The sequence below is a fragment of the Emydura macquarii genome, unplaced genomic scaffold, assembly GCF_026122565.2.
Source record: "Emydura macquarii macquarii isolate MOO-44397 ecotype Brisbane River unplaced genomic scaffold, CSIRO-AGI_Emac_v2 contig_587, whole genome shotgun sequence".
NCBI lineage: Eukaryota > Metazoa > Chordata > Testudines > Chelidae > Emydura > Emydura macquarii.
This window is the reverse complement of record NW_027130724.1, coordinates 5,691,684-5,718,168: the sequence shown is the minus strand read 5'-3', so window position 1 is coordinate 5,718,168 and position 26,485 is coordinate 5,691,684. Positions and strand designations below refer to the sequence as shown.

Genomic DNA, 26,485 nt, shown 5'->3' with positions numbered 1-26,485 from the left:
GAGTTTTGAATCAGGTTCTTAAAGTGCTGCCCCACAATAACAGAGCAAAGAACATATAGGGAAGCCGCTTTCCCACAATCCCCTCTGCTCTGCTGTACAGGGCAGCAGCCCTTCAAAGGAGAAGTAAAACATTTGTCATGCATTCCCCTTTGGGACTGAGGTTGAGAGATAGAAGATGCAGCTGAGAGATACAGAAAGAGAGAGGGAACTCAGGAGAGACTTACATGATGTCAATAGATTCAACATGAAATACAGCAGCATTATGGGTTTTTTTTCTGTTCAAAGGATGTAGCAAGGATGATGACTCACCACTAACAAAGCAAATAAAATGACTCCACAGCTCCAGACGTCCGCTTTCCTCCCATCGTATTTTTCTCCCTGTGCAACAGAGATAGGAGTTTAAATGAATGCTTGTTAGTGAGAGAATTAGCCATCCTTGAATAATGGGGGAAGGGAGAGTGGGAGACCTGATGTTTTGATCCAAGAATCTGCTTTCCCGGACACCTTCCTATGTAGCAGGCCAGAGGGGTTCTAGGGTTCTTGTGAAAATCACTATTATGTCTTTGTCTGGGGGATGTGAAAAAGCAAGGCCTGCAACATGGGGAAGGGAGGGCATGGCCACAGAGTAGAAAAAGAACCAAGAAGTCAGCACTTAATCAGAAACGTCAAAGACGCCTTGAGGATATCAGGAAGCTGCTTCTCTCTTGGTGAGCTCTTTATGGAGCTTGGAAGGGGTCATATTATTTGCTAACTTGTAAGTTTTTCTGGCAATTCTCTTCTATTGATTTTCTGAACTACTTGGCTTTATATTACTGCTGTGCATCAGCAGGTGGGAAACCTGGTCTTTGGTGTCCTGGGCCACCAGAGTTTACAGACAGTCAGCCTGCCTTAGGGGAAGAAGAAAGAGTAGGAGAAGGGAGTATATCCTATAGCTCAATAGCAAATCAAGAACAGTGCTGACAGTCCAATCTGGCTTTCTTCACCTTGAGGAGATATTTAGGGACTCCACAGGGGACATGGAGGCCCGCTGGATGGAAATAACATGAAAAACAAAACCACTGTATTTCTGGCCGGTCAAGTGACTGAGGTGGCTGTGCCACCATGAATGACCTCTGCACTCAGAATGACATATTTTCATGACCTTTATGCTACTGGTGTAATTTGCTTTTGGGCCTTGTCACATGATGGAAAATGGCAGCCATATTAAACACTCTCTTTGTAATGCTGACTGCCTTGGGATCATTTCCAGTAGAGGGTGCCTGCCTGACATGTTTTTATACAAATGCTGAGATTTCAAGATAACTTACCCGGATCACTTCAGGGCAGGCGTAATGTGGTGACCTGTAAAGCAAAACACAGCTGAATGAGAATCTAAACCTATACTTATTAGGTGCATTTGTAATCTGCCCACAACAATGATATCTTGGTGCCTTCTACATAATTTAGGAGAGACAGAACAATACTCCCCTCCCTGACCTCACCTTAAACCCCTCTGTAACACAGAATTATACCCAGGAAGTGGCCACCCAAAAGAATAATCCTAACACATAATTAAGAGAAACCCTTCAGAAACAGATGCAATTTCAGTTCAGGCTTTGATGCATCTCTTTCAGGAACAGATTTCTGCATCCTGATCTCCCTTCAGCAAAGCCCATGAAGGTCAATGAAAAGACATTGACTTTAGTGGACTTTAGAGGCCCTTTGTGATCAGGGTCTGGCTGGGAAGAAGCTCATGTTCTTGGGGTCCCATCTGGAATCTAGACGGTCTAGTTCATATTGATGGACGCATAGTTGTATGTATTGTCAGTTCTTAGGAGAAGCCTGCCTTTCCACCCAACTCTTACATAGCAATACACCCCTAAAAATGAATGAGCCTCTATTAGTCCCCAAAAAACCAGCATGGTAATTTACATATCAGCACAGCACTCGTCTGCAGAGAGGATACAACCACCATATATTCCCCTGCTCCACCGAGATTAGGATAGAGGTTACTGGGATGGATTCTTACAAAATTGCTAATCCTTGATTTTAACATGCAACTTTGTTTTAAAAAAATGGATAGGATAGACAGCAGTAATATCACCCACTGAACTGACATGTGCTCACTGCAAGGAGTCCCTTGGTTTGGGTCCTGACTGAGAAACAAACAGTTAATTAACCTGCCAGGTAATCATTTTACTTCCTAAATATTACAGCAATGGCTATTTACTTTATAGGCAGCTTGACACAGCAGGAGGGAACCAAGTTGTCCTAAGCACTTACACAAACCTCAATAACACTCCTGCTGACATCTCCTGGCAATTATAAGGCTGCCACTGTTGTGTATATATCCTTTGGGCCAAAATAATCATGTGGTGGGTGATACCTGTTGCACGCCACAATGTTTGTAGCTTTGTGTTGGGACACTGCATTAATGCACAACAATATTACTGCACGTACTGTACTTCCATCCTGACACAATATATGGATGCAATGTCCCGATATGAGGATTCAATACCATAGCACTGAGAAGATGAATCACGATAAATCCAAGGTATATTTGGGACTCTAAGAGTACATCTACACTGGAATAAAAGATCCGTGGCATGGCCGCTGGCCCAGGTCAGCTGACTCAGTCTCGTGTGTCTTGGAATGTGGAGTAAAAACTGATGTTTGGGCTGGGGCTGGAGCCCGGGATCTGGCACCCTCCCCCCTTGCGGGGGCCCAGAATTTGGGTTCCATGCTGATTCAGTACAACTACACAACAATTTCACAGTCCCGCAGCAAAAGCCCTGCAAGCCCAAATTAGCTGACTCAGGCCAGCTGCATGTGTTTAATTTCTGTATAGATGTACCCTAACTTGAAAGCAAAGCTTAAGCAATGTGATAAAGACCTGTGAAGTAAGGCTTAGAGGGAGTTGGAAACTCTACACAGAAAGTAGTGTTTATAAATAACACTCTTTCCATGAGGTTACAGGGGACATTCTAACCAGGGCTAGTAGTTCAATAGTCCTTAGCTAGTCTTCATTTAGGAGGGGGGTTGTAAACTTAGATTACTGAGTCAAAACGGACTGTGGTTCAGTTCTAATTAAATAAAAATCAGGCTCTGTCTTCATATAGTTGGGCGGACTTGGTACTGGCAGGTAGATGTGTACTGGAAGGGGAAAGTTGGTCATGAAGCTAAAGCATGGAAATAGGAGTGAAGATATCACGGTTCTGTTGTCAGCTCTGATGTCCTGTATATTCTTTGGTGACTTACTCAGACCAAAATTTTCTGAAGTGGCCACTGATTTTGAGTTCCTCAGTTTTGGGCACTCAAAATTAATGTCCACTTTTGAAAAATTTTGGCTTTAATTTTACCACCTGTAAAATAGCAGTAATAATATTAGTTCTCTACTTCACAGAGGTGTTGTGAGGTTTAATTCATCTGTGCTTGCATAACGCTTTGAGAATCTTGGATAGAAATTGCTATAGAAATGCGAAATATGATGATAACAATCGTCATCATCATTAAGGCAAATCCCAAAGGAATGTAGCCTTCTTGAAGTTTGAGTGTCACCCGGATCGCTCTCTAGCTAAGTCCGTACGACCATCAGGCTGGATATTCAGTTTCTGTTCAACACTGACAATCTTGCTGCAACACCAAAGCTTTTGGAGACCACTTTTCATCACCATGCCTTGGTAAATATGTTTTGAAATTCATTGGTCTTCCATCCTAATAATATGTCCAAACCAAGAAAGCCACCAAAACTGAACAAGTGGTGATGCTGGCTGTTGCTATGAATATTCTCATTACTGATCTTGTCCTCCCACTTAACATGAAGCAATTGATGAAGATGGTGAGAATCAAAAACATTGGTCCGCCCTTCTTCAGCCTTTCCTTGGTCCCCGCATTTCACTGTTGTACAACAGAGTTGGTATAACTGAAGTTTTATAGATCTGCAGTTTCAGGGTAAAATACAGGTCCCAACATCTCCACAGTGGCCGCTGAAGGGCCCAGAACATGGCAGCGGCAGCTGCTGCTATACAAACATCCACATCTTTCGAACATCACAATCTATGAGGCTTCCCATGTACGATAACAGTAGTGATGAAATAACAATATTGTTGGCCCTAGGCCAAGCTACCATTAATTTTAGGGCCTTGCAGCAGGTCATTTACCATTGTTGGCAAGACATTTTGTCAGCATAAGGTGCGGAGTAGTTTGTTTATCTACACTATGTGCATGTTCTTATCCAAGTTATGTACATTAGCCCTGATACATTAGTATTTGAAACTAAGGTACACTCAGCCACACACATGCAACTCCAGAAGTTCCAACTCAGCCATTCTGAGACACCGCCAGGAACATCTGTCTTCATCTTCTACTACTAGGTCTATATTGTCCTCCCTACTGCCATGGAGCCTAATCCTCCCAGCTGTCTTATCATCCTCCAGTCAGGACACAGAAAAGCAACAGCAGATTCATCTTCAGCAGATTCATCAGGCTGTCCTCCACTGAATTATTATTGCTTCATAGATTCATAATAATATGGAATGGCCTGGCTTTCAGACCAGGGATCAAATGCATCATGGATCGCAAATGAAATTATTTTGGGGAGTGATAGAATCCCCAACAGATATTTCTACACATCATAAAAGTTCTACACTGCACAACTGGCAGTCTTCGCTTAGGAGAGGTCCAGGTCAGGGATGAGGAGCAGTAACAGACTTTGAGTTGGAGCTAGCATAGCAAATTGCAGATTGACACTGAGGTGCTTAGTCAGAGCAGCATAAGGACCCGAGACGGGAGGTGCAGGATGTGTATCAGTGCATGTTCAGACTGAAAATAACAATTACACTTTGCAGCAGAGGGAGCATAAAAACAATTTAAATCCAACCTTGGACATTTGGTTCTACCAGTCGTTCGGTTAAATCACTCAGTAATGGAAATATTAGTTTTAACACATTTAACAAGCTGCCTAGTCACAGCAGCTTTCTATGCAACATCCAGCCGAAATAGTGGTATGTAGCAAATAAGTTAGGGCACAGTCTAGGTACTCATATGACCCCCATCACCATTATATTGAATTTCTCATTATCTTGAATGGATTTTAACCTCACAACATCCCTGTGAGGTAGAGAAGTAACATCCCTGTCACAGATGGGACACTGAAGCACAGTGTAGATAAAATGATTTGTCCATAGTTATATAGGAAGTCAGCAACCAAACTAGGAATTGAGCCCAGGTCTCTGAGCTACACCACCTCTCCTATCCTGTAGAAGCAGAATGTTACCTGAGGGGACAGGGCATTTTGAGGCACATTGAGATAGTAGAGTAACATTTTTCTATTTTAGTTATATAGATTGTCTCACCATTTTTATTCCTGTATGGCAACTTTATCAGTGACAGGCACCAATACTCCTAGCAATGGATACTGAGATGGGCAAGACTGGAATACAATCTTCCCAATCACACCTTATGACAACACTCATCCTTTCAAAGAGAGGAGCCTCAGGATTGCACAAACTCCAGGCAACCTTCATGCCAACCTCTCTTCTTCTGCATGCTGCCAGCATGTACCCCAAAAGCATCACAGTCCCCTTATCTCCACCCGATTGGAAGGGATTCTTAAAGAATCCCCCTTACTTGAGTCTATTGGAATTCTGCCAGAAGCTGGGAGGAGAGGAGGGGAGAACGATGCAAAAATTCCTTGGAACGCTTATCCAATCAGATGTGTGGAAGCATCCACTAACCTTGTGGAAAGTGTAAAAAAAAAAAAAAATCCAGTTAACTGTGGAACAAACTGGCAATATCATCCCAGTAGAAGGTTGGGTTAACTAAAAATATGATGCTTGTGGAACTGGTGCATTTCTGGGGGTAGGATACATGGACAGAATTGGGGGAGAGGAAGCTCGGTTAACCTGACCATTCAACAGCTGCATTGCAACTGCCAAGAGAGTATAGGCTTCTGGCATTGCCACTCTGAATTCTTAGTTTCCAGTGTATGTCAGTTGTGTATCTGTGGCTTTATCTTGGCTACGTGGGATCCTCAGGCCAGCCAGAATACGAAGAAAATTCATTTCCATGCTGCCAATCACAGAGCCACTTCAACTGTTTTAAAGAGAGAAACTCAAATTTAATCAAAAATCTATTTCTCTTTCCAGAGAGTCATGAATATTTCCTTGGCGCTTATCACTAATTATTCAATGTGTGTGCGTCTAAGCAACTTTCTCTGCCTCTTCCCCCTAGGCGTTCTCCTCATCTTTCGACTACATCTCTATGCAGCGAAGCCACAATCTGTCTTTGATAACAAATAATAATATCACTAAGTAAGATCAAGAAGCAGCTTTTGCCAGCGGGCTCTGCTGTGAAGAGGCGCTAGTACATTGTTTATTTGATGGGCGATGCTGACTTCCCTGGGCCACGGCCTGCCCAGGGTAGCGATGGTTCTCTGAATTGTCATTCAGTAGGAAATGACCCCTGGTGGAAGCAGCGGTTCTCTGAGTGGGCATTATTCAGGCCCCAACAACTGGAGGGAGCATGTGTTCAGGGGTGCATTTGCTCTGTTTCTGCTGTCCTTATGCCCTGAGTTCCCCAGTTAAATAGGGCAGGTGTGGCTGCATTTCTCTCCTCCTGCATCTGGCTGTTTTTTCTGCTACTGCTAGGGCAGCCAGAGGCTCTCTCTTCTCCTCCTCTGCTGCTCTTCACTGGTTCCCAGTTGGCTTTCAGAGATGGGAAGTCAGATACCAGCACTGATGGCCTCCCATACCTTCTCCTGTGGCTGGGTGCCAAGGGCTGAGAGAAAGGGGAGTGCCCCGAGGGTGGGGCAAGAGGAATGGGGAATTCTGCCAGAGGAAGACATAGATGAGGGAATCCCACTGGAGGAAGAAGGGAGAGACTGAGCCCTGGTCTACACTTACCTGAAGATTTGGCGGCATTTGACAGGAGTTACGCAAACTACACAGAGTAGCTTGCGTAACTCACGTCAACTGCTCTGCTTCTCTTCTGTGCGCTGTCTACACTACGCTGTGCTGATGGGAACAGAGTTCCCGTCAACGCAGCGCTATGCTACTTGAGGGGGTGGTTTACCAGTGTCAACTTCCTGATCGATTGAGTGGGTCTACACTGCCCGCTCAATCAATCCAGAAAGATCGATCTGGCGGCGGCGAATTTGCCAACGTCAGTATAGACATGGCCAAAGTGGCAGAGACATACTGGAAAGGAGAACAACACAGTGAGGGTTTGGAAGGGTTTAAGCTCAGGAGAGGGGATATATAATGATGGTGCTGGTAGCAACTCTATAGTGAAGGCTGAGTTCTGGTTTTCACTTAAAGCAGAGACTCAACCGGTTTGCTTTGTATGAAAAATACAACATATCCTTCCCAACTTTACAGCATGAATGAATTTTTTGAGAACTTACAAGGAAATCCATTAATTAGTTTATGAATTAAAAATCATTAAAAACTGGATCTTTGAAGAAATCCAGCATCTGTGTCAGTCTTTACTTTGTCCCAAATGTTCTTAGTGACAGAATAACACAGATACTTCAACATAACAGTCCATAGATTTAAAATTAATTGAAATCTTGTGCATTAGAAATTAAATTGTTATTAAGCTAAGTTATTAACAACTGTTGTGTCTAATTATATGTAGGCTACAGACAGGCCCAGGTCAACCCAGGTACCTTTTATGTACAGCCACTGACATCAGAGATAACTCAGCCAATCTCCTTGCTTTCTGTACAGCTATTTTACATACAATAAACTCTACTGGCTATCATGAGTCAGTGTCAAAAAGAATACTAGACACGTCAAGAGTTGTCATTGGTGGATTACTTGGCCCAATGATCACTGCTCTTTAAAAGTTCAATGGCCACATGCTAGTTTTTTTCCACTGATAGATTCATAGATTCTAAGGCCAGAAGGAGCTGTAGAGAGATCATCTAGTCTGAGCTCTTGAATAACATAGGCCATAGAATTTCCCCCAAATAATTCCTAGAGCAGATCTTTTAGAAAAACATCCAATCTTGATTTAAAAATTGCTAGTAATGGAGAATCCACTGGGCTCCTTGGTAAGCTGTTCCAATGGTTAATTACCCTCACTGGTAAACATTTATACCTTATTTCCAGTCTGAATTTGTCTAGCTTTGAATTCCAGCCATTGGATCGGGTTATACCTTTCTCTGATAGACTGAAAAGCCCATGGGCAACTTTAAGGCAGTAGAGGGCCACATATCCCACTAAAACACTTTGGCAAGCCGGAGTTAGTGGTGATGGGGGTGGTGTCAGGCCCCGCCCCCAAGGGTGTGTGATTTCAGGGCGGGGCAGAGTTTGGAGAGTGAGCCCACCTCACACTCGCCTGCAGTGGTGGCTCCTCTAACATGGGGCTGGGCCTTGCTTCCTGCTTCAGCCCATTGGCTCTTGCCACAGTGCCATGTGATGGGCACATCTGTGCACAAACATGGCCCTTTTCTCCGATTCCCCACCTCCTCCCTGGTCCTGGTGGTGCCAGATCACCTGTCCTCAGCTGGGCTGTGGAGGGCCAAATAAAATGATCTGGTGGGTTGGACGCGGCCCCCAGGGCACCAGCTGCCCATCCCTGCTCTAAACTAACAAATCAATGGGTTTGTCTTTACTGCGGCATTAACTCGGATGATCACCACCACCTCATAAAACAAACAACCTTCACCCCCACTACATTAAAAGGACAATTAGGCTGCAAAGTTAAGTATTCAGCAGTTAGGAAACGTCAGAATTAAGGTTGCACAGGATGCACTGTGCTCTCAGGTGGTTCAGTGGATGAGGCTGTTGTCTGGAGTACTTCTGCCTGACTTGTTGCAGAAGTTGGAAGGTATGCAGTGAATGTGGGAACTGCAGGAAGAGAAAGGATAGATTTCTGTTAAGGCAGCTGAATGCCACATAGGAGAAATGAATTCTATCCCTGCCTGTGACAGAGTTGCTATACAAAGCTGGGCAAATCACTGAAACCAAACTTTAAATATGTGAGCACTGTGTGTTTTTTATTTTCTGGGTACCCAACTTGAGACATTTGGATGCTCAGAAATGCTAAGCACTCACAACAGCAACTAAGGTCAATGGGATCTCTGATTTGAACATATAGAGTGGCATAAAGTACTAACTACTATGAAATCAGGCCCTAGGCATCTCAAATTGGGCACTCAAAATTACTTGACAATTTTGGCTTTAATTTCTGTGACTCAGTTCTCTATGTATAATGTGGAGATAATAGTACCATCTCACCTCACAGAGATGTTGTGAAGATAGTCCTTTATGAATATTCATAAATTTAAGATAATATGGTGACAACATTATAAAAAAGCCCATGAGGAAATTCATATATCTGTATTCAGTGACAGGTTTGAATAATGTGCAGTAAATAAGGCCAGAGGTCAGACATTGAATGACGAGGATAAAACAAAATATTGAATAGCTGTTCAATCAATGAGCACTGTCCAAACAGGCACTGAATAAGGCACGGGGATCCTGTGGAAAAAATAGGATGTGATCACATAATTAAAAACTTTATCATAATGCATATGAACAAGGGGGCTGAATTAAGGTTGCATAGGCAACCTTAAATAGGGCATTTCCTAATTTTTGAGTGCTTGACTTTGCAACCTTAAATAGTCTTTTAACACAGTTTGTAGGATATATTATAGGCAGGACTGTTGCCTGACACTTCTCATTATATAACCCTTTTTTCAATTGCTTGTAATTCTGCCAAACATACACTGTTGGTGTTTGCTTTATGCTGAATGTTTTGAGAAAATTTCAACCCAAAAGATTCAACTGCTTCCAAGAATGAAGATAGTGAAAAATACATTGTTTTGCCCATGTTGAAAATTTCTGACAACCTTTTTCATGAGAAGCTCTAGCACTCCCATGGTTTGAAACAGGGACTTGAAATTTGTCTATGACATGGGCTTTACATCATGGATGTGCCTTTTGCTTTCCCTGGGAAGATCTGTCCAAACATAGCAAAATTATAAGACTTTGAAAAACTGTTCTTTGTCATATGCTCAATAGCGTTCCCAGGTGACATGAAGCAAATCACTTAAACCAAGCTTTCCACAGGTGGTCACTAATTGTGTGTTCCTTATTTTCTGAGTGCCTAATCTGAGACCTTGTGGTCTGATTTGCAGAAAGTGATAAGCTGAAACTGAAGTCTTGGGAGCTCTGCTTGGGGTACACACTTTGAACAATGAGAACTAAAAAATATTCAATAGTTGCACATTAATTTAAGAAGATCCTTTCTGTGCACTGAATTAAGCAGAGGCCCTGTGGGGAAAAAATAATACCAATTAAGAACTGGATCATCATGCATAACAGAAGCGGGCTGAGTTAAGGCTGCCCAGGCAATCTTAATCCTGGAATTTCCTAACATCTGAGTGCTTGACTTTGCAACCTTAATATTCTTATTTTAACGAAGCTTTTGTGTATGTAATATATATATTCACACAGGGATAGGGTGTGCAGGATATGTGACAGCTTCATCAAAACAAGGATTGGCTCCTGAAAATCAGGATGAATGGCAACACTAGATTCCTGTCTTGAACTACTGCCTCACAAAGGGTGTGGTCAAGCAACATGGATAGGTATTGGGGAATTGGGAATCTCTACTGTGACCTCATGCAGTCAAGTACTACTTTGCTTGCTGTAGATAAGAGAGCACACCCTGACAATCATCCCTATTGAGCAGACTTGCTTATTTGATAGATCCAGAGAACCTGTGGGCCTGCAAGGGATACTGGGAAATGGCTAGAGGGAGAGCTTTGGGCAGGAGGCATTGGCTGAGTTGGTGTTTGAAATGGCCGTTCATTCTTCCTCCATTATAAAACTGACTGGTGCAAGACTTCTTTTTTCTCATTCTAAATACAATTAGAGACAATAATCACCATTCTTCCCACATCCATACAGCTTTTTGGATTAGGGCAGTGATTCCCTGTGGAGATAGTGATGTAAGGGGCTGCTGAATATAGCCAGTTAATTGAGAACATGTGAACAGGAGCATAAATTCTGTGCTGACTGCCTCTTCTGGATTGGGGCAAGCCACATTTATGTATTAGCTTTACCTTAGCTACTTCCTTTTAGGCACAGAGATTTGGAGCCAGTCAACACAGAGACTAACACTGCTGCTGGGTTCTCAATCACCCAGCTGCCTGCAGCAATCCCCTTCCATCAGGGACTCAATTTTTCTAAGATGGGAGAAGAATTGGGACGAGGGGGGAAATGATTTCCAGGTTTCTAAAACAGCACAAGAAACAACAGAAAATCAGGAAAGAGGATTACAAACTCTCAACAATCATATTTTGACAATGTCTCCTTTTATTCCCTCCATTTTTCAGACTGCCACGCTTCGATCTTGAGATGGTAGTAGGGTTCCAGGGGTTCCCCCTACCTCCTCCTGTCTTTTCTGAGATTTCTATAGAAATCATTATAATGTATACTACAGTAGCACTTACAGAACCCACCAATATTGGAGCATCATAGTACAAGTCACCATACATACCCACAATTAGGGACATTCCCTGCCCTACAGAACTCAGAGGGTAAGTAAACAAGACAGACAAAGGGTGGGAGACAGCAAGTAGTATCATCCCCCTTTTACAGATGGGGAATAAAGGCATAGAGAGATTAATTGACTTTCCCAAGGTCACATAGGAAGTCTGAGGTAGAGCAGGCAACTGAATCCAGATCGCCTGAGCCCCAGTACAGTGCTTTAATTATAAGCCAATCAGTCCTCTGAACTAATGATGGACTGGGTTACATTTACTACTCTACAATATCACAATGCGGCACACAATGGAGAAATGTCTATGGGAGGGATGAGGGAGATTCTCAGTATTTAATTGCCTGGGTTTTCTTTGCCTGGAAGGGTAAAGACCAGGAAGAGATGAAGAAATCTGAACTAATAAAAGCTGCATTCTGCAAGTCCCAAGCTCCATCCGCTGTCTGCTATTTGCTTAAGGGCCTCCCCAGCTCTTGGAGGAATACAAAGATTTGCTGTGTTACTTCTGCACTTGAGGGATTGCTTCTCCAGAAGAAAACTTGCATTGTTGTATAGTTTCTGCAGCAAGTTGTGTTGCTAGAGTCACTATCATCCCTGCAGATCCTAAGTACCGTTCCTGCTCGCCTCAGGGGTCTAGGGACGCGTGTCGGTTATTTCTCTGCACTGTGTATAATGAGGATTTGAGAGACACAGGTTTGCAGTAATGGGGATTTATTACAACCAAGGCCTGACACGCAGTCAGTTAGTGACAAATTATGTCAATGAAACAGCTAGTCCACCTCCCCCCTCCACGTCCTCTGACACATATAAAACACAATCAGATTGCACTTTTATCATTTCCTTCAGGGACATTTTTATCTGTAGCTATCAGTGCTACAGAAAACAATCTGTGCTGATCTAATGAGTAATTCCCATCAAACAGTAAAACTGAGGCATGGAATATTAAATATCAGCAGCTACATTGAAGGTAACATTCAGGGACATGTAACGTTGCCTCCAATGCCAATCGGAGCTTGTTGACCTGAAATGCATCCAAATTATATACCATACGAGGAAGCTCAACCTACATCAAATAAGGGTTTGTGACTGCACATTCAAATCCTTATGCTGCACCATTAGAAAGTGAGCTTCACCATACCCTTGAATGCCATCTGATCCTCATGCTTCCACTGACTGAATTACCTGTGTGACTAATAATGGGAATGTTACAGCTTCATGCCATTATCCATGTTCATAGCACAGATAAAAATCCTCTGCAAATTAACTTCGGGAAGCCTGGAGAAGCCACTCATTAAAGCTCAATAACTCAGCCACAATTCAGCCTTTTTCATATTTTCACAATGGCCGCAAACACCAGCCACACACTGCGGAGCAAGTGAAGATAAAACTGTTGCCTGGAAAACCTCTGATGCTGGTTACTGAACTCTACAAGGGAAGGGCAGCCAGAATTTTACTGCCTTTCTTTGTGCATGTGTGGCATGACATTATATATTCCTTCCTCCCTCCTTCCTTTCATCCCCAAACCAGACACATCACAAGGCACCAGTATCAGCCATGCTGGGCCCCATGCCAGGAGAATTAATGAAGTGGTGTAATAGCTCACATGGAAGCCCAGTGATTGGCACCGTTCTTAAAATGCATCTGCAAGGCAGGGGATCACAGTGTTGCTGTGTTCTGTTTAATACAGGCACGTCTCTTCCATTCCATTGATTTCTTTATTAGTGCATTTTAAGGCAGCAACATGGGGGTTTGCTCTGCTTGAGGCAATGAGGTTTGAATTCCAGTACTGCTAATGGAAGGGAAGTCTCCCTCCAAGACTAGGCTAGGCTGGCAGTGCCATCCACCGACAAGCACTGGATCCCTCCTGAGTGGATTGTTTGTGTGGGGTGGGCGGATTGGGAAGAGAAGGCTTCCTTAGAAGTACATAGAGGTTTTCCAATAACTGAGAGAAGAATTTCATTTCTTAGCTGAGAGAGTAGGTCTGAGAGCAGCAGCTAGCAACAAAATGGAACCTCCCAGTTATTCACTTTTCATCCATGTAGATACGAGTTCAAATCCTGACTTGAGGTACACGTGTAAAGGAACTAGTGGCTCTCAATCAATTCATCAACAGGTATTTGTCCACATCATAAACATCACACAATTATTCACTCCTGGCTTTTTTTGCCCAGGAGAGGTTCAAGACTGGAGAAACAAAAATGGAATGAGTCAGGATTGAAATTCAGTAGCAGCATTGTATGGGGACCCATGACTGGAATGGCAGAGGTGCTGAATGTCCAGATTGGGATCCACAGACACAATTGTGAGGGGGCTGCAAACTGGAATAGCCAGGGCTGCTGCATATCCAGTCAAGCTGTGTAGGACCCTCAACACTGCAACTGCAGAAGTTGCTGAAGGCTAGCAGTGAACAGAGCTGTGTGGGAGGAAGATTATGAACCAGACTGCACTATGCATAGCTCCAAATACTGAGCTCATTGTTATGAGAACCAAATTCATTCCAAAGTAGTAAATGTGTTGAATTAAAGCCCCGTATATGGACAATGCAGATGCAGCCTCTTCAAACTGTTTTTCAACTTATCACTTGTTTGATGAGAACTCTCTTCAATTGGAAATGGTAATCACAAGTGACCTTTCACTGGACAGCAACAGTGGTCAGAAAAGCAATTCCCTAGTACTAGCAGTAGGTGGTGTTAATGTACAGCAGGTTCCACAAGTGGTGAGCCTATGTCCCTTGGCAATCTGTAGTTGAGTCACTACAAACATTATGACGTGGAGCAGCCTGAGAAATGGGGGAGCTCATTCTTATGTGTTTCAATGGTTTATGAAGAATATTTAGAGAATCTGTTAAAGACTAGTAAAGACTGATAGGTATATATATGAATTGTAATGGCATAAATATGATCAGAAATCAGATATTCCATTGACAATTAAATCAATGCAAAAGATTTTTAAAACCTTCAATCTCACTAATTGCTTGCAACCTACATTCCCACCCTACATGTGACCATGCAAAACCCAACTGCCTTCCATCCTGGTGCTATTTGTGACCAAGCAGTGAAACTGTTGGGAGGATGAACAAAAGGTGATGATACAGAAATGTACAGCAGACAGTCTGAGCAGGACACAAATTCCATTACAAATCACTTTAATTTTTTTCTCCCCATGTATTTTTTTTTAAATCCACTCTTGAAAAAAGATCCCTATTGTTTTATCAATTTTCAGTTCCCCAAGAATATTGTATGGCCAGTGAAAGGAGAGATAAGCCAACATTTTCAGGAGTGTAGTGGATTTTGGGTATCTCAGTTTTTGTGTCCACCTGATACATCTTAAAGGGGCCAGATTTTCAGGAAATATTGAGCACTCACTCTACTGGGCTGTACAGCATATACATCTGCAATCTCTCCCCTACACATGTACACATGCTTGCGGACACACGTGTGCACACACACCCCTCTATCCCATAAATAAACAGCATAAGGTACTAGCCCAAATCTAGATGTGTCCAGGTGAGTATCTATTTGGGGAGAGAGAGTGAGTGCCTGTTGCAAGAAGTCTCTTCTAATCTATGATTTCTATTATACAGCCTGAGCCACTCACCCACAGCTGGTTTCTAACAAGCTGTCCCCGACCTGCAGTGATGCCATTCCAAAGTCTGCTATCCGGATATTGTTCTTTTCATCCAGCAGTAGGTTTTCTGGTTTTAAATCCCTATGGCTGTGGAGAAAGGATTGGAACATGGGTTAAAAATATTCAAGGCAGCTCTGCTCCCGCCCAGAACCTGTTTATTTCATTTCAAACAAGTTCACTTTTCTCCTCCTGGGGCAGAAGAATAAATAGGTCTGAGATGCAGTCTTTGGGATGCTGCAACCATCAACCAACAGTCCATTATTGACCCTCGGTGGGCCTGAATCTGCAATGCCCTAAGATGTGCTCAACATCTTCAGCTCCCTTTGACAACCACGGAAGTGCAAGGTACTCAGCAGGAAAAGGATCTCAGATAGCATCTAGGGCAGGGATATCATATACCAATCCATGAAGTAGGAGACAGCAGTATCAGCATGTTCTGTTAATGGCAGAAAATTCAATGACTTATTTTCAGGAAGAGAAAATCTGCTGTATGCCTTGACCCCTCTCCCCCTCCCATGGAGCCTCATTTTAGGAGCTGCTTCCCTAGATATGTGGCCATGGAACCATTTGGGGGCAATTAGTTGGCCATGAGTTCCATAAAACACTGGCTCACAACACTTTGCAAAGCCTCCTTCCCATCTAACAGTGACTGCCTTCCTTCTTAGCAATAGGTGATAGGCATTGTGGTGGTGACCCTTGATATTATCTGCCAAAATGATATAAAAATAGAGTTCCACCAAATCTACGAATAACGAGCCCCGAATAACAGTCCTGTGAGACTGATGCAAGGGTAACTACTGCAAAAGGCAGAAGGACACATAGTCTGCCTGGATCACTGAGAGTTTTCCAGTTACCTTTCATTACATCAACACCACTTACTTTGCAAAGCACTGTTGTCACTCATCACCGTGACCTAATGCTGAGACATGAAACCTTTAATCCATCCCCCCTCTTGGATGAAATCTTCCTAGCACTGAATTGCAGCAATCAGTTGCAAAATGAGATCGATCCTGGATCCCAGTTAGTGGACAATAATTAAATAATGCACTGCCATCTTATTATTATCCAATTTTCATAGCCCACTGCAGGACCCTTGTCTCTTCTACTCTGTGCCCTTTGCTATGCTGAACTTTTAAGGCAGGAACCTCCCCCCATTGGGTCAGTACAGAACTGACACATGTATTATCAGCTTGTATCTGTCAGGGACTGTTGTCCTTCATGACAGCATTCAGCAGTTCTTTCCTGGGCTTTCACTGCCCATTCACTAGCTTTAGAATATGCTGAAGGTGTCAGATCAAAGGATATGATCATCCCAATATTTATTTCATGTCTGATACTTGTTGCATCCTGGGTTACCAGGAGACTTTGATTAATACACAAATGAATTGATTTACAAAGTGCCCTCCAGTTTGTCAAGCACAATTATTTACAGGTATAAATGCTACCACTCAGGCATCTAGTTACCTATTTGCCCTCACTGATAATTAATATGCTGCCATTTGGGTGCCTTATGTGTACAAAACTGGAGGTCAATCTTTAGCCCTTTTAAAAATGAGGGCTTAAAGCTTGATGTTAAGGTAAAGAACTTGCAGTTTTATTTTTTCCTACTTTGCTGGAGATCTGCGTAGAGCTGCCTAATGCTCCCAAAGTGACCTACTCTGCACGCACTGAGTTTTCTATAAAACCTGAACTGAGTTGTTCAGGCGCTGTCTCTTACTGGTGTTCCTAGACTCCTGGTCAGGAACACAAAGCAAAATTACAATAGCAGCTTTAGAGAATTTGCCTTACTGTGGTACCCAATGCATTGAAATGGAGAATTCAGTCCCCTCTACTGCAGCTGCGCTGGTAAAGCCATGGTGGGATTGCCCACATCACAACTGGCACTTCAGAAGCCATTGGCTGGGACCTCTGGGGATGGGGTAGTGCGAGTGTGAAAGGGGACCCTGACTGGCAACAAGACTGTCTCAAACAATCTTTGCTCCAGACACCAGGGGAAATAACATCAAGGCAAATTATTGGCCTTGATTCTCTCCTGTACAATGGAGAGACCAAGGAGCTGTCAGAGAACCATGCATTCACAGCTGCCCCAACCCCGACATACGCCAGTAGAGGATTATAGGAGAGGAGTTTTGCTTCCTTTTGTTCTTTCCTCATTCTGTTACATTCTTTCCTTCCCTCAATAGGCCCATATGCCAGAGTGGGGTACTTGGCATAGGAGCTGGTTCTATCACCTTACATCAGTTATTATCGTTGTTTAGTAGAAGCCCCACTCAGGGATCAGGGTCCTACTATGCTGGGTACTGTACACGTATAACAAACAGATAAGCCCTGCGCAAGTGAGAACTCCCCTCTACCAGAGACAATTCTCAGCTATCCACATGATGTCCCTTTTGTACAGCTCAGGCAGTGTGAATGGGATAGAACTGAGGCCGAGAATCTGGACCATAATGGCAGGACTGCGATTGCTGCGACTGGAGATGGGGCAACTACTCTGCATTTGCATTCCCCATCCCAGCTGTCATCAGCTTCTCTAAATGCCCAGGCTAGATGCAAGAGGCATGTGGAACCAGGGATGTCTGTTATAATTTGCCTAAGAACCCAGCAGCCTGGATGGCCTAGAACTATTAATATTTAGAAAGAACTCGCCTGTGCCAAAATGAAACAAAATCAAACCAAACTCTACCACATGTGATAATTACTTGGCGTTTAATGGAACATTGTTGATTAATTAACTTAATTTGGTCCCCTTCCAGCTGATCTCTCCGACTCCATGTCTTACATGACCTGCGTCACCTCCTCCCTCTGCAAGTGAAGTGAGGACTTGTTATCCTTTCATTGTTCTAGAGGTTAAAATGCCGTAAGGGCTTTGTCCAAATTGGCTGGAAAGAAGACAAAGAAAACAGCCTCTTTGGTGAACAAGCAGGGGAAATTCCCCCACAGAGTGCTTCATAAGCTGAGAAGGAAAATGAAAGAGAGAGATGCAGCATGGCATGACATAAAACTTGGTACAGTCCCCTCTAGGATGGCAAAATAACGTCCTGAGCCCCTCAGCCAAGACAATGGAGCAAACTACTAGAGCTTGCATAAGGCAAGACTTGTGGAAGGAGTTTATGTGTGTGTGTGAAAAAGAGAGGGAGTCACTAACCAAGCAATCACAGGGAGGGTGCACAGTGTCTGACAGTCTGCAAGGTGCCGCTGTAATATACACACACAGAGGGAAACACTCACAAAGACACATGGTACAAAAAGGGTGCTAAAAAAATTCTGCATAATGAAAGCAGGACGGTGTGAGTGTCCCTGAATTCCAAGAGGGCTCTTTGGGAAATAGTGCACAATTCTAGGGGACAGAGGAGGGAGAATAGCAGAAGGATCTGCATTTGCATATATGCTTCATAGCTCCCCAGTCACTGATCACGCTCACTGATGCTCTCCAGGTGGCTCTCCTTCCTTCCCTCACTCCATTTGTGAGGTATCTGCTCTCCTACTCTCTGAAAACCACCCCAACCGTACTACAGGCAGCAGCAGCATATTGGTGACACTGGGTATAATTTACACTTCTTACTGTTACCCAGGACAGACAGCAGATCTTGAAGGAAAAGTCAGATAGCGGATATTGGGCCCAGTGGAGCTATGCCAATTTACACTAGCTGATGAACTGGCCCATTATTTTAAAGTGATTTTGAAACTGAAATGTTCATATCGGTTTCTATGATAACTCCTTTTAGTTCTCAGATTTCAAACCCAAGATACCCTTTAATTGGAGAAATTGCAGGTCATTTCTAATACTCAAAATCTTAGCCTCTTTGCAAATGCTTTTCCCACTGACCCCCAACACCCAATGAATTTAGACTGCAGATTAACTGTCCAACAACATGCCTTTAAAAAGTGCCTAGCATGCTGATGAGGCTTTACACATAATTTATTAATAATAATTAATAATAATGAAAAGCATCATTTTTTATTTACATGAGCACAAAAAACCTTTTCATCTCATTTTCCATTGCTCCTGGAAACTTAATAATGGCTCAGCATCTACTGTAAATTTGAGATTAGTATGTGTTCCTATGTTTCTATGCACAGAAAAAATCTTTGGTTTATGTTAATTAAAGTTGCTCTGTTCTACTTTACTAACATTTTCCTCAAGCTCTGTAAAACTGGCAGATACAGTTAAGGTCAGGGAAAAAAAGGATAACTTTTAACATATATTTATAGATTTTAAGGCCAGAAGGGATCATTAGCTCATTTAGTCTGATCTCACTCAGTTATGCCTGTAATAAGTATATGTGTATGTCCTTCTGGCATTCATAGAGTTTATACAAGAAGGAAACATATGTTAAAAGTTGTTCTCTTTTCTTCAAAGAAGTAACATATAGCATCTCTTCAAAGTTTTAAGTATGCCTATATTTAACATGTCTCCTGCTTGTATTTACACTGGAGTGCAGTGAGGCAGATCCTGCTCCCCTCCACCCCACTCCCAGGCAATGGTTAAGGAGCAATCAGCCCCAACCTGCAGCACCTCTGAAGCATGTCAGGCTTGGAGTCGAGCCCTTAAAAGGGAGAACTCAGTGCAGTGGGGGCAAAGGGCGGGGGGTATGCGGAAGCAACCAGAGTCGGGACTCAGAGCTCCCAGACTGGGGGACCTGTGGCACTAACGGACCTATGGCTTGTGAACAACGCCTACCCCAGCCCTCTGAGGAAGAAGACTGCCAGGCTGGTTTCCTTTGTTGAAATCCCCCCCTCCTCCCCGCCCTATGATTAAACCCCAACCTTTCTGCACACTGTGGAGTGGGAATTAAGACGGTCTGGGAGGCCTGAGAGATTGCTGTCCCTTCCCTTGGACAAATAAATGGTCAGGGAATTATATTTCATTTGTTAGGACTCACTAAAGGCACAGCTGAAGAGCTGTACCCAATATCACAGAACCAGGCCACAGGCTTGTGGCTGCCCAAAGAATGACATACGGGGTCAGCAAAGTCGGTGACTTCCAAGTGTTAACTTTCAACATGGAGCTAAGGTTACCATGGTAGTTTTTGAGGCTTGTGTGTTGACAAAGAGTTGTACGAGGGAAGAAAGAAATAGGTAAAAGTTGATACATTTTATACGGTGTCACTCGAGAAACAGAAGTGTGGTTGTTGACCTTATCTGTGCATTTGCTAGCTTGTCAGCGTGTGAGAAAAATGGTATTGAAGTAGAACACAGCTATCTGAACTAACATTAAACAAACTTTTTTCTGTGTGAATTTCCCTAGTTTGTAATGAAACTCTGCAAACTGGAGCTGAAAAATGAAATGCAAACAACACAGGAATAATGATAATGTAGCAAACACAAAGGCTGCAGTGAGAGTTTGACTATGGAGAAATGTCAATATTAGATTACATGCAGCTACTGCAACTGGTCAAATCTGTTGTCATGTCATTAGTTGATGTGGTGCTTTCAAGTTGCCAATGCTGAAGTCAATATCAATATTAAAGTAAATAAGGCTGTTGGAATTTGACAGCTATGCTGGCATGGACACACATAGGTTGCTGCCCAGTAAATAACATCCTCATATTGGTAATGCAGTGCTTGGTGAATCTGCTGTCATGCACAAACAAAGGCTGCTGCTGCTGAGCAGTTTTACACCGTTGCCATATAATTCACACTACACTTTCACACCGGCACAGCTCAAATCAGTTATGAAATAAAATCATTTTTCCTGAGCCATTCCAAAATGGAAAAATACAGATGTGGTATTTGTATGAAGTGCAGCGATCCACATCCAAAGTTCAGTGTAGAATCTCCATGTGTGCTCTTTGCCAAAGGGTTCTGGAAAGGACGGAGACATTAGGGACTCAATTTAAAAATCCATCTGTTTTTATTTCCAAAATATATTTAAATATGTGACTCTTCTACAAGTCACAAAGTACACAGAAAATTAAAAGCCTCCCTACAGTCTATTTTGTGTTTTTTTCTGAAGTAAAATATGAAGCAGATATTCCTATTCTTTCGTCCATTAGACACAATTCGCCAATGCAGCACTCTATATAGATGCATGCACACTATACCATCATATATTCCAGAGGGGTAGCCCTGTTAGTCTGTTTTTAGCAAAACAGGGCAAGTCCTGTAGCACCTTAAAGACTAACAAATTTATTTGGGCATAAGCTTTTGTGGGCAGAAACCCACTTCGTCGGATGGGCCAGCAACCTTGCAATGGGTTTCATTTTAATTTCTGGTGTGTGTGTGTGTTTGTGGGGGGAAGGGGGGGTGGCGAGAGGAGGGAACGCACGTGTGGCTGCTGGCTGCGGAGTGACTGGTGTGCACCGAACCGCTGACCCAACGACCAATGACTTTGCTGTGTTTCCAGGGGGTGGACATGGGAGGCGGTGGTCCAGGCACACAGTCAGATACAGGCACATGTTAAAAAGTTGGGGGGAGGGCTGATTTTGCCCACTGGGAGGGAAAAGGGCCATTTACAACCGAGGGAAAACAGGTGGATAGTGAGTGGATCATCGCTCCTATTCACCGATGAAGTGGGTTTCTGCCCATGAAAGCTTATGTCCAAATAAATTTGTTAGTCTTTAAGGTGCCACGGGACTCTTGCTGTTATACCATCATACATTCTCTATTCATATGTGTGTAGGTATGTGTTTATATAGAGAAAGCACATATCCAATGCTCCATAGAGAGGTGTGGCATAAACATTTTATCAGCATGAGTGTTAGAGATGTCTCCTTCCTTCACAACCAATGAGTGAGTTGTGCAGGTTATCCCAACCAAGTGCCCATAAAACTTATATACCACATCACACACAATTGCGTATTCTGTCTATGCTGTGTATTTTGCAGAAAAAAACACTGTTTTAGAAATTATTTATAGAGTCTTACTTTTTTTTACTGGTATTGTTTTTCATATCCTTCCACCTGTAAAACCAGTCTCCTATAGTAACAGGAGGACAGCTGTACATCATGTCACAATGTCAAGATCTGATATCTTGCAACCATTGGAGGCTAGAAGCAAGTGCTGTGTATCTCAGTGGAAAGCTGTCAATTGCCTTTTTCCAATGGTATAACACACTCATTGTACTCTTGAAGGGTGGTGAGATGTCAACTTTAAATTGGTCACTAGTCAGTACTAAATATTCCCTACCATGGACCTCAGGCCAGTGTGAATTGGGGGACAATTCTGCATTTAGGGGGCAGAGGGGAAAATTTGATTCAGGGTGATTGAAAATATAAAAGAGGATAACTGAAGCTCAGAGGTTTGGAATGTTTAGACTAAGATGGAGAAATGGGAAGAGTGTAGGTGAAGCAATCACAAGCTGCATGATCAATGAAACTGGAAATAGAGCTATCACTTCCACAGACAGGGCTATCTTGTGGCATTTTGTCACAAGCCCAGCATAAGGGGCAGTGCAAAGTGGCCCCAGAGAGATAGTGTCCCTGGCAATGCTAGCAAGCACAGTCTCCCTATGCATGGGATGTGCACATTTTGTGCTAGCCACTAGGCTGGCCCAGAATGTATGCCAGTCCCACTCCATGGACTGGTGCAGAGGTGTGGCAGGGCTATGGCCCACCCTTTCTCTACCTTTGCTGTAGCGCTTTAGTGAAGACGCTACTACAAGTTTCTCCTGCCGGCGTAGTTAAGCTACCTCACCAAGAGACGGTAGCTACATCGACGGGAGAAGCTGTCTTGTTGATATAACATGGTCCACACTAGGGATTAGAGCAGTGTAACTATGTCGCTCAGGAGTGTGTGTTTTTCACACCTCTGAATGACATGGTTATACTGATATAAGTTTGTAGTGTAGACCTGGCCATACTCATCTTTGCTTCTTGAGGACACCCCTGATTTCTCACTATGCCTTCTCTCTCCTTTAATAAAAGTATACTGCAGTATTCTACAAACGGTTACAGCTCACAGTGCTGTTACAAGAGTTTTGTGTACCATTGCTGTGAATCTTGAAGTATTACTTTTATAATGACCCTTTCTCCACCCCCACTAGTGGAAAGGATACAAAGCAAAGTAAAACAAAGCTCCAATTCATTGCCTTAGTCCTCTCCCCCATGTCACACACATGTGTATATGTGCTCACACGCGTTAGCATGAGCACCCTCTGTATACACAATCAGACACAGCCTCAGGCAATGAAAGAAGAGGCCCCAGTAATTGTCATTTATCAATATTCAGACAGAACCACAAACCCTCCATGTGCCCTCCTGAAAAAAAAAAAAGCCAAACCAAAATAAAAATAAAATGAAATAATCATCCTACTGCTCACTACCAAAGAGAATTTCCTCTCCGTGTCACCACTGCCCTGTGCAGTAATTGGCATTATCTGTTATTTCTGAAGGTTTGCCACAGGGCCTTTTCCCTAATCATCTTTTTATTTGTCAGCTCACAAGATACAGACACCAAATAGGAGCCTGACCAAAGGAAAAACCCAACACACACAAAAAACACAACTCAGACCAATCACAACGTTGGTCAATGATGTCACATACAGCCAATCAGGAGTCTTTTAGCTGTTCTCTCCTATTTCCTTCCAGATTCTGTTCTCTCTCTGCAGTCTTTGCTTTCTCTAAATAGAAGGGTACTTCTCCTGGGGAAAGCTAGGACTGGAGTAGCTGTGAACTTCCCCATGCTCAGAGCTTTTATATAATTTCCTACAGTGATTGTGCCTACAACTGGAGTAGCTGTGAGATCCCACACAGTCAATGGCCAATATGTTCAAAAGTGACTACTGATTTTAGGGTTCCACTTGAGGTCCCTGAGAGGACCCTAGTTTTGAGGGGGTGGTTGCTCATCACCTGCTGAACACAAGTTCCCTTTCGAGTGTTTCAAAGTGGGCATCAAGGTGGGCAACCAACATCATAAGTCACTTTGGAAAAACGTGGTCGGTGCTGCTCTGACATTTTACCGACTCCTGAAGCTAGGGTAGTTGTGAGGTCCTACATGCCAATGGTCCTATTCCATTTCCTGCACTCCTGAGAAGGGTTATAACTGGGGCAGCTGCAAATTCTCCCACAGCCAACCCTACTACAAAAATACTGTACAGTGACTGTGACTGGGAGAAGCTCCAAGCTCCCACTACACTCCCATTAAAAATAAATAAATTAGAACAGAAAATTCACACTGATTTAAAATAACATTAAAACAAACACAAGCAAATTACAAATCCATTTTGTTCCTTCCTGGGGCTGCAGCCTTGAAAACCCATCATCAGACAAAGGCAATTTCTGCCCATGGTTGAAGGCAGAGACCCCTGATCAAGTGGGGAAACACTTTCAGATTCTCTCATCCAAGAATTCTGAGGCATCAATAAATTCAAAGCAGTGAAAGACAAACTTACCAGGATGCTGAAGAAACTGTAAATCTTAGGAATTTCTCTGTGTTTGGTGGCATGATATTGGGTGGGGGGCACAGAGCTATCAGTCTATTCTGTTAGCATGCTAGAGGCAGTCGCATCCAGTCATTAGCCAAAGGAGAAGCCTTCATTACTCAGTGTGGTCATAACTGGATAACCCGGTTGATGAGATGATTTGTCATCTCGCTGCCCTGCGACAGGGCAAGGTCAGGCTTCGTTGCTTAGGAAAGCACATTAAATTATTATATATTTACAAACCTGATTTTTTAAAAACCTTTGATGGTGACTGCTCAGACTCTCACATCATCTCAGGAGCCACGTGGTTCTCATAGTGACCATGGATGAGGGCATGCTCCTGATTCACTGCCATTTGACTCAGCACTAACAGTAGTAGAGTAGGGGTTGAGGAGGAGATCAGGGAAACAGACCCACTTCTTAACACGAAGGATATTGCCTCAAAACACCCAAATGTGTTTAAGATGGTAGTTGGGGATCCTTAAAAAAGGCACTCACCATCCCTTGAAAATTCCCTAGAAACCCTTAATCCTTAATTTACTTATCCTTTCCCACAGCCTCCGCCCCACTCTCAGTCCTGTTTATTAAAGACACAGACACCAGAAGGCATCTGTCCATCTATCTATCTGTGACACACTTGTCAGGAGATATACATTTCCACAAGAGTCAGGTGAATAGCACAAACATCTGTCTGTAAATATTCATTTGAATTATTAAATGAATTACCATCCACTGCGTTTGCACCCTTTTTGGATGTGCCTCCTGTGAATATTTGGGCAAATGAATTTACCAGCAGCAATACCTGCGGAGACTGTCAATGTTAAGAGAATAATGGAAAATATCTGCAGAATTTGAATTCTGAATGTGTAAATGCAGCTGTTTACACCTGAAATCTGATTCTGGGCAGATACAGGAAAACATCCTTATTATTCAGAAATGGTGCTTATGCACAAGCATAAATGCTCTCCTGAATCAGGGCCTCTAAGAGTTGTGCTCTGCCGATGAGGAACAGAAACAGACCATGTGTCCAATCAAAAGTAATTGTAACAACACTATTCGGTTTCCAAACCAAACTGCTCCTGAGCAATCGACCATGAATTATTCTCAGAAATGTATTTAGTGGATGGTTCTGAATAATAAATACATTTGAGAAAACCATGATTCCCCCACAAATGTTTCACCAGGAGAAAAAGACGTCAAATTCACAGAACAAATTATTTGTTAAGAATTATTTGCCAACAGAGAAAACCTTCGGGGTCTGATCCAAAGTCCACTGAAGTTAATGAGGGGTCTCACCATTAATTTAAGTGGGTTTTGGATTGGACCCTCATGTTGTTATTCCTCATTGTCGGCTCACTCCATGCTCTATTGATTATCACAAACCTGTCCATGCTGCGTACCGTCCTCAGAACTTCAAAATCCGCAAACATCGTCAGCTCAACCTCTGAACTGCTCTCCACCCTACCACCATTCTTCTTAATATCGTCCTACAGCTCCTTCTTGCCCCTTGAGAAAGGCTTAGCTTCCTTCTTCCATCCATTAGTAATACATTCCCTTAGAAATTTCCAGTTGGTCAGACAAGCAGGGGAGCAAATCAGACACTTAGGTGGCCATTTTCACTATGGGCATATGTATGGGGCATTCTGAGGACAGTAGTTTATCCATATTCCTCTGGTTTGACTATCATTGCACAATTACTGAGAAGTATACGGTCATTATGCAAATGCCTGTTGTTTCATTGTCTGACAATGGCCCTCAGCCTATCAGAATGGAGGAATTTGCATGCTGTATGTAGTTATTAAGAAACAACTGTTCAGTCATTATGTAAATTACAACACCTCAGCCAATCAGAGTGCATGGAATTGCATGACTGAGAAATAAGCGTGCAGCTACAGTTCAGAAACCCTGTACTTTGATTGGCTGCAACAACTCAATTTCAGTATAATTTAAATTACCTGAACTTGTTAAAGCTGAAGTGGAAACCGTTCAATTTAAAATGCCATCTGA

The 26,485-nt window shown here is 43.0% G+C and overlaps 1 protein-coding gene across 1 annotated transcript in view; it reads right to left on the bottom strand.

Moving 5' to 3' along the window:
• Positions 1-26,485, bottom strand: part of BRSK2 (BR serine/threonine kinase 2) — a 390,934-nt gene that overhangs the window by 85,013 nt on the left and 279,436 nt on the right. The window contains exons 5-7 of the mRNA XM_067540389.1: positions 15,088-15,204; positions 1,308-1,341; positions 310-378 (exon numbers count right to left, since the gene is read on the bottom strand). Of these exons, the coding sequence (XP_067396490.1) occupies positions 310-378; positions 1,308-1,341; positions 15,088-15,204 (220 nt within the window). The remainder of the gene's footprint in view (positions 1-309; positions 379-1,307; positions 1,342-15,087; positions 15,205-26,485) is intronic.